Source organism: Pecten maximus, chromosome 2, assembly GCF_902652985.1.
Source record: "Pecten maximus chromosome 2, xPecMax1.1, whole genome shotgun sequence".
In the NCBI taxonomy this organism is placed as follows: domain Eukaryota; kingdom Metazoa; phylum Mollusca; class Bivalvia; order Pectinida; family Pectinidae; genus Pecten; species Pecten maximus.
Genome location: NC_047016.1, coordinates 30,902,595 through 30,915,409, shown reverse-complemented (window position 1 = coordinate 30,915,409; position 12,815 = coordinate 30,902,595). Strand labels below are relative to the sequence as shown.

At 34.9% G+C, this 12,815-nt stretch overlaps 1 protein-coding gene across 1 annotated transcript in view; it reads left to right on the top strand.

Moving 5' to 3' along the window:
• Positions 1-12,815, top strand: part of LOC117321770 (molybdenum cofactor sulfurase 3-like) — a 62,158-nt gene that overhangs the window by 40,622 nt on the left and 8,721 nt on the right. Inside the window, 3 exon segments of the mRNA XM_033876297.1 lie at positions 5,238-5,314; positions 11,102-11,301; positions 11,412-11,528. Of these exon segments, the coding sequence (XP_033732188.1) occupies positions 5,238-5,314; positions 11,102-11,301; positions 11,412-11,528 (394 nt within the window).

The following is a 12,815-nucleotide window of genomic DNA, read 5'->3' as shown; positions in this document are numbered from 1 at the left end:
TCGACTATCTATAATCTACATTAGCTGACTAGAGTCGACTATCTATAATCTACATTAGCTGACTAGAGTCAACTATCTATAATCTACATAAGCTGACTAGAGTCAACTATCTATAATCTACATTAGCTGAGTCAACTATCTATAATCTACATAAGCTGACTAGAGTCGACTATCTATAATCTACATAAGCTGACTAGAGTCAACTAGCTATAATCTACATTAGCTGACTAGAGTCAACTATCTATAATCTACATAAGCTGACTAGAGTCAACTATCTATAATCTACATAAGCTGACTAGAGTAACTATCTATAATCTACATAAGCTGACTAGAGTCAACTATCTATAATCTACATAAGCTGACTAGAGTCAACTATCTATAATCTACATTAGCTGAGTCAACTATCTATAATCTACATTAGCTGACTAGAGTCAACTATCTATAATCTACATAAGCTGAGTCAACTATCTATAATCTACATTAGCTGACTAGAGTCAACTATCTATAATCTACATTAGCTGACTAGAGTCAACTATCTATAATCTACATTAGCTGACTAGAGTCGACTATCTATAATCTACATTAGCTGACTAGAGTCGACTAGCTATAATCTACATTAGCTGACTAGAGTCGACTATCTATAATCTACATAAGCTGACTAGAGTCGACTATCTATAATCTACATAAGCTGACTAGAGTCAACTATCTATAATCTACATAAGCTGACTAGAGTCGACTATCTATAATCTACATTAGCTGACTAGAGTAACTAGCTATAATCTACATTAGCTGACTAGAGTAACTAGCTATAATCTACATAAGCTGACTAGAGTCAACTATCTATAATCTACATTAGCTGAGTCAACTATCTATAATCTACATAAGCTGAGTCAACTATCTATAATCTACATTAGCTGACTAGAGTCGACTATCTATAATCTACATAAGCTGAGTCAACTAGCTATAATCTACATTAGCTGACTAGAGTCGACTATCTATAATCTACATAAGCTGAGTCAACTATCTATAATCTACATTAGCTGACTAGAGTCGACTATCTATAATCTACATTAGCTGACTAGAGTCAACTATCTATAATCTACATTAGCTGACTAGAGTCGACTATCTATAATCTACATAAGCTGACTAGAGTCAACTAGCTATAATCTACATTAGCTGACTAGAGTCAACTATCTATAATCTACATTAGCTGACTAGAGTAACTATCTATAATCTACATTAGCTGACTAGAGTAACTATCTATAATCTACATTAGCTGACTAGAGTAACTATCTATAATCTACATAAGCTGACTAAATCTACATAAGCTGACTAGAGTCGACTATCTATAATCTACATTAGCTGACTAGAGTCGACTATCTATAATCTACATAAGCTGACTAGAGTCAACTATCTATAATCTACATTAGCTGACTAGAGTCGACTATCTATAATCTACATAAGCTGACTAGAGTCGACTAGCTATAATCTACATTAGCTGACTAGAGTCAACTATCTATAATCTAAATAAGCTGACTAGAGTCGACTAGCTATAATCTACATTAGCTGACTAGAGTCGACTAGCTATAATCTACATTAGCTGACTAGAGTCAACTATCTATAATCTACATAAGCTGACTAGAGTCGACTATCTATAATCTACATAAGCTGACTAGAGTCGACTATCTATAATCTACATTAGCTGACTAGAGTCGACTATCTATAATCTACATTAGCTGACTAGAGTCAACTATCTATAATCTACATTAGCTGACTAGAGTCGACTATCTATAATCTACATTAGCTGACTAGAGTCGACTATCTATAATCTACATTAGCTGACTAGAGTCGACTATCTATAATCTACATAAGCTGACTAGAGTCAACTAGCTATAATCTACATTAGCTGACTAGAGTCAACTATCTATAATCTACATAAGCTGACTAGAGTCAACTAGCTATAATCTACATTAGCTGACTAGAGTCAACTATCTATAATCTACATTAGCTGACTAGAGTCGACTATCTATAATCTACATTAGCTGACTAGAGTCGACTATCTATAATCTACATTAGCTGACTAGAGTCGACTATCTATAATCTACATTAGCTGACTAGAGTCAACTATCTATAATCTACATTAGCTGACTAGAGTCAACTATCTATAATCTACATAAGCTGACTAGAGTCGACTAGCTATAATCTACATAAGCTGAGTCAACTAGCTATAATCTACATTAGCTGACTGGAGTCGACTATCTATAATCTACATTAGCTGACTAGAGTCGACTATCTATAATCTACATTAGCTGACTAGAGTCGACTAGCTATAATCTACATTAGCTGACTAGAGTCAACTATCTATAATCTACATTAGCTGACTAGAGTCGACTAGCTATAATCTACATTAGCTGACTAGAGTCAACTATCTATAATCTACATTAGCTGAGTCAACTAGCTATAATCTACATTAGCTGACTAGAGTCGACTATCTATAATCTACATAAGCTGACTAGAGTCGACTATCTATAATCTACATTAGCTGACTAGAGTCGACTATCTATAATCTACATTAGCTGACTGGAGTCGACTATCTATAATCTACATTAGCTGACTAGAGTCGACTAGCTATAATCTACATTAGCTGACTAGAGTCGACTAGCTATAATCTACATTAGCTGACTAGAGTCGACTATCTATAATCTACATTAGCTGACTAGAGTCGACTAGCTATAATCTACATTAGCTGACTAGAGTCGACTATCTATAATCTACATAAGCTGACTAGAGTCGACTATCTATAATCTACATTAGCTGACTAGAGTCGACTATCTATAATCTACATTAGCTGACTAGAGTCGACTAGCTATAATCTACATTAGCTGACTAGAGTCAACTATCTATAATCTACATAAGCTGACTAGAGTCGACTAGCTATAATCTACATTAGCTGACTAGAGTCGACTAGCTATAATCATTTTATCTATTGCCTACACAAGAGTTGAAACAAAATTTACTCATGAGCACATTAACTACGGTGTGCCTTGCGGTTAAAATCAATGGAATATGCAATGATTTGTTTCCAATTAAAATTTAATGATAATCCCACTGGATTCATGATGTTTATGTAAACATGGCATCTCGATAGAAAGGAAACAGCATGCCAATATATATAGATAAGATTTGGATTGACAAAGAAAGGTGGAGGAGGGGATGAAACATCCCTTGCCATGACAATTTGCTAGATTATCTCATCTGTAACATAGTCTGTGGACTGAATACCCAAGGTTTACGCTAATAGACATGGCGGAATGTGTCCTGTGGGCAACATATATCCCATCATGTGGGAACAAATAGTTGGATAGTGTTGATATGAGACAGTCGATGACAGAAACTCTTCCGTTTACCTCCCTCTGTTAGTCGATGACAGAATCTCTTCCATTTACCTCCCTCAGTTAGTCGATGACAGAATCTCTTCCATTTACCTCCCTCTGTTAGTCGATGACAGAAACTCTTCCGTTTACCTCCCTCTGTTAGTCGATAACAGAAACTCTTCCGTTTACCTCCCTCTGTCAGTCGATGACAGAATCTCTTCCATTTACCTCCCTCAGTTAGTCGATGACAGAAACTCTTCCGTTTACCTCCCTCTGTTAGTCTGTAAGCCTAAGTGATTCCCTTCAGACGGTTCAATCCCTCGTTTGATTTGTATTTCTCGATTTCTCAGCCGACAGCTAGGGCTATTAAAAACAGTTGTGAACATTTTCATGCTGTTGATGTATGTTAAGGAAATAGGATCATATTTTTGAAGTAAATTTAACTAAATTTCATTATATCTGAATCTTAAAGTCTTGGGATCTGCAACACCCATGTGAAAGATATTCCCTTCAGGGAATAAAATAAGACCTAACATTAATTTGTTTTTAATGTCATAATTGTAATTAAGGAGATATTGACAATTGTTTACCACCAATTCATTATTTTCTACTGATGATTATTAAATTCTTTTATCAATTAAAACAGACTTGTTGTGGATTCTCTTTATTTGATGTATATGTTTGAGGACTAGAATTGTTGTGAATGTACATGACGAGCTGACTTCTCTAAGTGAACAATATTGTCATCACATCAGTCAGTTGATTAGTTTTTTCATGACTGCCTTAGATTCTTGGAATTTATGAATTCAGGGGATTTTATTTTTGTTTGCATCTGTAATGATTCACAGATCTTTGAAAAGATAACTTGAGGGATCTTTAGACTTGATTAAACCAAATTATTTTCTCAGTAATACCATTATTAACAATCTCAACAAACCTGAAACTGAAACTTGTCCAAGATATTATTGTCTTTCATTAGTGTGTGAAGTTTGATGAAATCCTTCAAGGAATAAAGCCACTACAGTCCTGACATTGAATATTCTACAAAAAATAACAGTGCATGACCTTGACCAAACAAGCCTGACACTCGTGTCTGAGATATCATGATCCTAAATAAGAGTATGAATTTTGATGAAAATTCCTCAAAAGAAAACACTAGATCACTGTAAAGGATTTATTTAAAAACATAACAGTGACCTTGATCTTGAGCCAACAACCTTGACACTTAAACCTGTCCAAGATATTACTGTCCTTTATAACTGTGTTAAGTTTGATCTAAATCCCTCAATGAATAAAGACGCTAGAGTGCTGAAAAATAAAGTAACCTTGACCTTGAACAACCCTTAAACTGGAACTTGTCCGAGATATTATTGTCCTTTGTAATTATATGAAGTTTAAACAGGATCCCTCAAGGAATGACGATGATAGAGTGCTTAAGGAAATTCTAAAAATAGATACCAGCCTAACCTCGACCTTGACCTTACTACACTGAAACTCAAACTTGTCTAAGATATTATGTTCCTTATTAAGTGTTTGATCCCTCAAGGAATTATGAAGCTGCTAGAGTGCTGACAAGGGTTTTAGAAAAAAAGTAACTGTGACCTTGACCTTGACACTCAAACTTATCCAAGATATTATGGTTCTTTATCATGTACGGAATGAAGCCACTGGAGCGCTGACAAACTTTGGTGTTATGTACGTTATGTTATTTATGTTAAACATTGTTTACTTTGAACGTTGTTTACTTTGAACATTGTTTTGATGCCTGTGGTCTTTAGATATATTACAGCTGCTTGGTATTCCGAACATGTATCTTTTTATTTCTAAAAACTGACTTATAAATAGAGATATTATGTTTTTTAGATTTGAGGATGGAACGATACCATATTTGGACATCATCGCTCTCCGCCATGGTTTTGATACGTTAAGCAGGATTGGAGGTAAATATTTATTTCTTTCACATAACACTTGATGAAATGATATTTCAACATTTTGTTTTCTGGTAGTATTTCAAGGGTGAGTTGTCTCGGCATTAAAATTCAGATCTTAGGAAGAACTACCTTATTGGATTCAATCCTTTATCATATATTACCCGGATTTTCTAGAGAGACCTCTTTGTATGCAATTGTATCCATAGTATATTCATCTGGATTTCAACAATTTCTACCTCGAGGGACTCAAAGGGTACCAATATACACCGTTACTTGCTATTGATTATGTATACAACTGCAGTTCAAGGGTCTAAAGTGTCAGATGACCGTTAGAATGGCCCATGGGTCTCTTGTCGACTGTAGGGACTATCATACGATGTCCTATATAAATTGTGACGTCATTAATTTTTTGTGAAATCACTATCATGTTGTTACACATGTCTTATGATATTGATTACATTATACATATATGTAGTCACATTACAGTATAGGCTGGTCATGTGACATAACACTTCTCAAGGTACAGAATGGGACAACTTCGCTAGCCAAGGGTTTCAATACGATACTTCTCCTTTTGAGAAGGAGAAGTATCGTATTGAACACCCATGGCTAGTTAAGTTGAGAAGGAGCATTTTACTCACAAATTTAAACATACCGTATTTGACCTAATAAGGGCGCCTGCCCTAATAAGGGCGCCCCTACTTTTTTTCAAGGAAATAAATCTTTGACCGAGTGTCAAAATGGTGTTCAAAAGTAATAATTCATGTGAAATATTTTGCTACTTTATGTGTTCAATTTTCTTCAGCAAATTAAGTAACTGGAACACATGTTTTCGCCACATTTTGTGTATTCCTACAGGCTACAGATGACATGTCAGTGCAAAGAGCACCCAAAACTAAACACACATACAAATAATAACTTACATCTTTATTTGAAGATAAAGTAAAGACTTCATGACTTCATTCTTGTTGATAAATAACTTTTGTTCAGAACAGAAAGCTAGTAAAAGACATTGTAAATCAATTATTAGGTCAAAGAAAACGATGTCTGATATGATCTGGGAAATCACCTGTTTCTATAAATAGAACACAAAAGAGTTCCATTTGAACATAAATGGTGGAACACAGGTTCTCTGGTCTAAAGATCAGCTGGCATGGTTTACAAGTTTACAGGAGTATTAAAGTGATGTTTAAGCTTAATATATGATAATGATTAGATATCTTCTGAATAGTTTACCGTTTCCACAACCTTGGGTATTCTGCTATAAGGTATAGTCTCTTTCATAAAACTTCAGAATAACTAATCTTAATAAGGGCGCCCCCACTGTCAATTACCCGCGCCCTGCGCCCTTATTAGGTCAAATACGGTACATACACTCCCAGCTACTGTGAACAGAAAAATAAAACACAGAATTGTCAAGTTATACTTTACAGCTGTCAGTATGCTGTGTATAGATTATTTGAAGCCATAAGACAGTACCAGGAGGGTAATTATGTTGAAAAGGATCCTGATTATAAAAATGTACAACGGAGGGAACCATCGGTATTTTTAACAGGAGCAGGCAATTAACGCTTTGTACTACAGAGACAAGATTAACACTTTCCAAGCTTTGGAGGCGTCAACAAATTTTTCGTCCAAATGAATTCTTAAACTTTCTCTCATTTGACCAACGCCTGGATTGATTAGTGAAATTAAATAATCAAATAAAGAAGAAAAAGAAGAAATACTCTGTAAGCTGGTAATCGTCAGTACACCGTCTGTTCTCACCGGTACATATATTGATTTCCATAAAGATAACTATTTCTTCTCTCTTTAATGACAAAGTCTGATAGAAAGCTTTGCCTTAATTGTGAATCTCCATTTAGTCTTAATTAGTGTTAATTAGATTTAGCAGGATTTGTGGAAAGGTTTATAAAATTATTGCCATTTGTTTTAGAATTTTTTTTCAGAATTGTTCCTTTGAAATTCTCGGATGCATTAAAATTTTGTCATGAAATAAATTGTTCTGTGCAATCAAAGATAACATTAATTTGTAATTATCCCCCAATTATATTTGTCCTTGGAAGTGATAATACTTTAATTTCAGTTTTTAAAACAATTAAATTGTGTGATTGGTGCGTTTAAATTCCCCGGTGCAATGCATCCTTTTATTCAATCAAACATGTGTTGATTTGAACGCTGGTGCAATTACTTCTCGTCCTTGAAATTAATGATGTTTTAATTTCTGTTTCTGAAATATTTATATTTTCTCTGCTCACTGTGACACTTCTTCCTGCATTTTTCTGATTTAGAAGATCATTCATCGTTTTTAAACATCGTTAGAAATTTGTCTTCCTTTTCAGATTTTAACACATTCAAACAAATTAGCTTCGTGTCCTTTTTCAGTTTGCTTTGCCAATATTTCAACATTTTTATCGATATGTCCTATTGTTCTCCGGTATTCAATTTAACATGTGATTTATGTAAAAATTACACTTGCTATTGAACTGAACTCTTCATATGGGTGTTAGAACTTGGAGACATGCAGTGTTGTAAGAACTCAGGGAATTAAATTACTAAAAATGTATTTATATACTTATTAAATATGTATTACAATACAAGTATTTATTTTGATGTGTTATTGTTTTCCCTATTTTTTAAAACAAAATACAATTACAAAAAACAGATACTTTAAAAATGATTCTAAAAAAGAAAGAATTGGAGAAAAAATATATTGATTTTGCTTTAATATCGCTGTAAAACTATGAAAAATTTAAACATTTAAAAAAAAAACAAATATCCTTCACATTACACTATAAAGCTAATATTAATGTCTGTCATTTAAAAAGCAACCTTAATTACTTCCAACAAATTTCAACACATCTCTCTTCTTTTCTTTTCCTCATAACAGTTCCTATTTACCCTTTCTAAATGTTTATATACTATTGCTAAATCTCTGTATGATGCATTTTCTGGTGGTAGTATAATCAAGAGATGATGAAAAACTCTGCAATATGATGAGATATTAATTAACAATACATTGTATACTATAAACAATGCTATACTCAAAGGGCTCTACATATACGTTTTGCTATTTTCCAGATTACAATAAAATTGGATGTAATAGATACGTTGAAACTTAAGTTGATTGCTTTTTCTGTAATTTAGGAAATGTTACATTCTTTTGGTTTCAAAAGCTTGAAAAAGAAACCCACAAAAATTTGAGCCAGTTAAAAAAAGACATGAAAATTCTGATTACAATGATCTGTCTGTAAAAAAAGGTGCACGGCTATACAGGTATCCAGATTACACAAGTATTGTTATTGACAGGTTATATACAGGTATCCAGATTACACAAGTATCGTTATTGACAGGTTACATACAGGTATCCAGATTATACAAGTATCGTTATTGACAGGTTACATACAGGTATCCAGATTACACAAGTATTGTTATTGACAGGTTACATACAGGTCTCCAGATTACACAAGTATTGTTATTGACAGGTTACATACAGGTCTCCAGATTACACAGGTATTGTTATTGACAGGTTACATACAGGTATCCAGATTACACAAGTATTGTTATTGACAGGTTACATACAGGTATCCATATTACACAAGTATTGTTATTGACAGGTTACATACAGGTATCCAGATTACACAAGTATTGTAACAAACAGGTTACATACAGGTATCCAGATTACACAGGTATCGTTATTGACAGGTTACATACAGGTATCCAGATTACACAAGTATTATTATTGACAGGTTACATACAGGTATCCAGATTACACAAGTATTGTTATTGACAGGTTACATACAGGTATCCAGATTACACAAGTATTGTTATTGACAGGTTACATACAGGTATCCAGATTACACAAGTATTGTTATTGACAGGTTACATACAGGTATCCAGATTACACAAGTATTGTAACAAACAGGTTACATACAGGTATCCAGATTACACAAGTATTGTTATTGACAGGTTACATACAGGTATCCAGATTATACAAGTATTGTTATTGACAGGTTAATACATACAGGTATCCAGATTACACAAGTATTGTTATTGACAGGTTACATACATGTCTCCAGATTATACAAGTATTGTTATTGACAGGTTACATACAGGTATCCAGATTATACAAGTATTGTTATTGACAGGTTACATACAGGTATCCAGATTACACAAGTATTGTTATTGACAGGTTACATACAGGTATCCAGATTACACAAGTATTGTTATTGACAGGTTACATACAGGTATCCAGATTACACAAGTATTGTTATTGACAGGTTACATACAGGTATCCAGATTACACAAGTATTGTTATTGACAGGTTACAATGTGTCTTGTTTCTGTCTGGAGTTTGATAACAAACTGTTTCTCTGTTTCCTTCATGTATATGTAGGAAAAAGGTTCCCAGCCAAGATCATTGAAAATATTGAGATTCAAATTGTATGTACTTCATGTGTTTATATATAGTTTTGGATTTGTGGAGGGGATTGACAAACTCTGTATCTCCTATACACCACTCACTGTACCTGTGGCAATATTCAGACTGTTGAGAAAATTTGTACCTTTTTCATTAATCTGCACAGTAAATCTAGGCCTTTAACATAGCATGAACGCCAGCAGGTATACAAAAAATCTGACCTGGCGCTGTTTTAAAAATTCCTGCAAAGTATACCAGAGTAGCTCAACACATGCTGGTCTGTCTATGATATTAAAATCCTATATGGATTCGCTTTCTTTCAAATTTGAAATAGATTTACATTTTTTTTTTTTTTTTTTTAAATAGAAAATAAGTAAAATTTCTGACAGTGTTAAAAGTAAAACTATTTAACTGAAATGTAAACAGATTCAATTTATGGTCTTTGGAAATATTGCGACCTTCCCTTTATTGGGTGGAGTCATCATACCGGAGATGGTGATTTTATACCACTGGCAATCCTGTTCTAGAGATTCTTAATCCATGCATTTACTACATGCTTTAGTATCTGCCAATTAGTCTGCTGGGGAATTGAGGGCAAACCCATTCATTTGCCAAAATAATTTCATTTGATATCCCAGAATTTCAGGAAGTTGTATTTTATCTTGAAATGTTATTTCTATTTTATCTTTATGAATTATGTAGAAATTCTTAATTTCATTTTTATTGTTTCTTTTCCAATTTACTGTGAAGTAAGAGAGATAACTCTCACATTCTACAAACTGTTGATATTTTTCACTTTGAAATTTGCTGAATCTGTAGTCTGTAAGCTTTATAAGGTTTTGTTTAAAATTTGCACCAGATTTCATGCAGAAAAGTAGAAAGTGATCTTTTTTATTTTATATTCTTTTCAGGCATGGTATTTCGGACATTTTCTAAAGTCATACATTTTCAATTATAAAAGGTTCATAAAAAGACCCTCCAGCATTGAATGGTGTCTTGCTTAAAAAATTGTATGGTGCCTTCAATTTGCTTTTGAAAAGCCTTGAAAATGTTATCAATAACCTTGAAAACACAATTTCTGCAGGCCTTTAATATGTAATCATTTTTATTGTGAAGGATTGTGTCTTTAAAATCTGCCAAATTACATATACTGACAATACCCTAATTATATCCAGTCAGCAGGGAGAAAAATATCAGATAAATTGCTGGCAAAAACAAAGTTAAATTCACATTATAAGTCCCAGTCCATCACAGTTATAAAGTGTATAAACCTAGAATTGTTTCATCAATGGCATTAAGGCCCTGAAACCTTGAGTCAAATACACTGATATGGAGTATATTTGTATGACAAACACATTCTTTTGTTTTCTCACCAGGCGGTATTCAGAAAATTTCCCAGCATGTTTTTACCATTGCCCAATATTTCCATCACAACTTGTCATCATTGCACCATGGCAATGGACGCCCAATGGCGGAAATCTACTGTGAGAATGAATTTGATGACATTCGTACACAGGGTCCAGTAATAAACTTCAACCTGAGACGAGCGAATGGAAATTACATAGGGTTTGCAGAGGTAAATATGGTTCCACCATTGGCTGAAATCAATGGATTTTTTTAATTGACTTGCATACCTGTTGTGATTAAAACACTTACTATATGTACTTGTTGTAAATTTTCCTCCAGGTTAGCAAGATGGCTCAGCTGTACAACATCCACCTCAGAACGGGGTGTTTCTGTAACATAGGAGCCTGTCAGAAGTACCTACATCTGTCATCCAGGCAGGTCAAGGAGAATTTCCAGGTATGCACTACTTCCCAGTATCAAATTGACTGTTGATTTTATTTATACCTAAAATATATACTGAAACGAAAAAGAAACGCAACATGGAAAATTGTGATTAATTTTGTATTAAATATACATATCTGTATAAAAATCGCGGAAATAAACATGCACCCTGCCTAACACCCATACCAATCTTCAAAATCACCCAAGTGTGACTAGAGACCTATGCACTTCCGGCGCGGTAAAAACATCAAAAACCGTGCCTGTACAAACATATGCGTTCTTTTTTCATTCAAACCAGTATCAATTCATCACTAACATTGAGCCACATCATCGCCAATACTTTTGCAAACAATAATTCCTTTTACAATTATGCCACGGTTATCAAAGGTTGATAGAGGACGTGCTATAGCGATGCTTCTGGCAGGGAACACGCAACTTCACGTCGCTCGACAATTCAGAGTTCACAAATCGACTATTAGTCAATTAGTTTCACGTCTTAACGCAACAGGAAGAGTCGATGACCAGCCGAGATCAGGACGTCCACGCGTAACGTCGCGACGTCAAGACCGGGTTCTTAGGTTGGCACACCTGCGTAACAGGAGATTAACGGCCGCTGAAACGGCAAGGAATACGATTGGTAATCATAACCGTCGAATTCATCCCCAAACAGTGATCAACAGACTGCGTGAGGCTAATTTGCGTGCAAGGCGACAGTACGTTGGTTTACCACTAACACCGCAACGTCGAGCACGTCGTATGCAATGGGCAACGGCACATATGCCCAGACGTTTTCCTATGAGACGTTGGAGGTCTATGCTCTTCACCGATGAATCTCGATTCACGTTATTTCGAGCAGATGGCCGTCAACGTGTGTACCGGCGTCGAGGCGAACGTTTTGCTGACGCCTGTGTTTTGGAACACGACCGATTTGGGGGTGGATCAGTTATGGTTTGGGCGGGAATCTCCCATGGTTTGAAGACGCCTTTGGTGATAGTCAATGGGAATTTAACGGCCGTACGCTATCGGGATGAGATCCTTAGGCCCCATGTTGTGCCGTTTGTTAGGCAGCATCATCTAACCTTTCAGCAAGATAACGCGAGACCACACGTTGCAAGAGTCTGTAGAGACTTTCTTGCGACACAGAACATTGTTCCTATAGATTGGCCTCCATATAGCCCCGACCTGTCCCCAATCGAGCATTTGTGGGATGAATTAGACAGAAGAATTCGAAATCGCCGTAACCCCCCAAATACCCTCCCTCAGTTAGCAAATGCACTCGTCCAAGAATGGAATAACATTCCA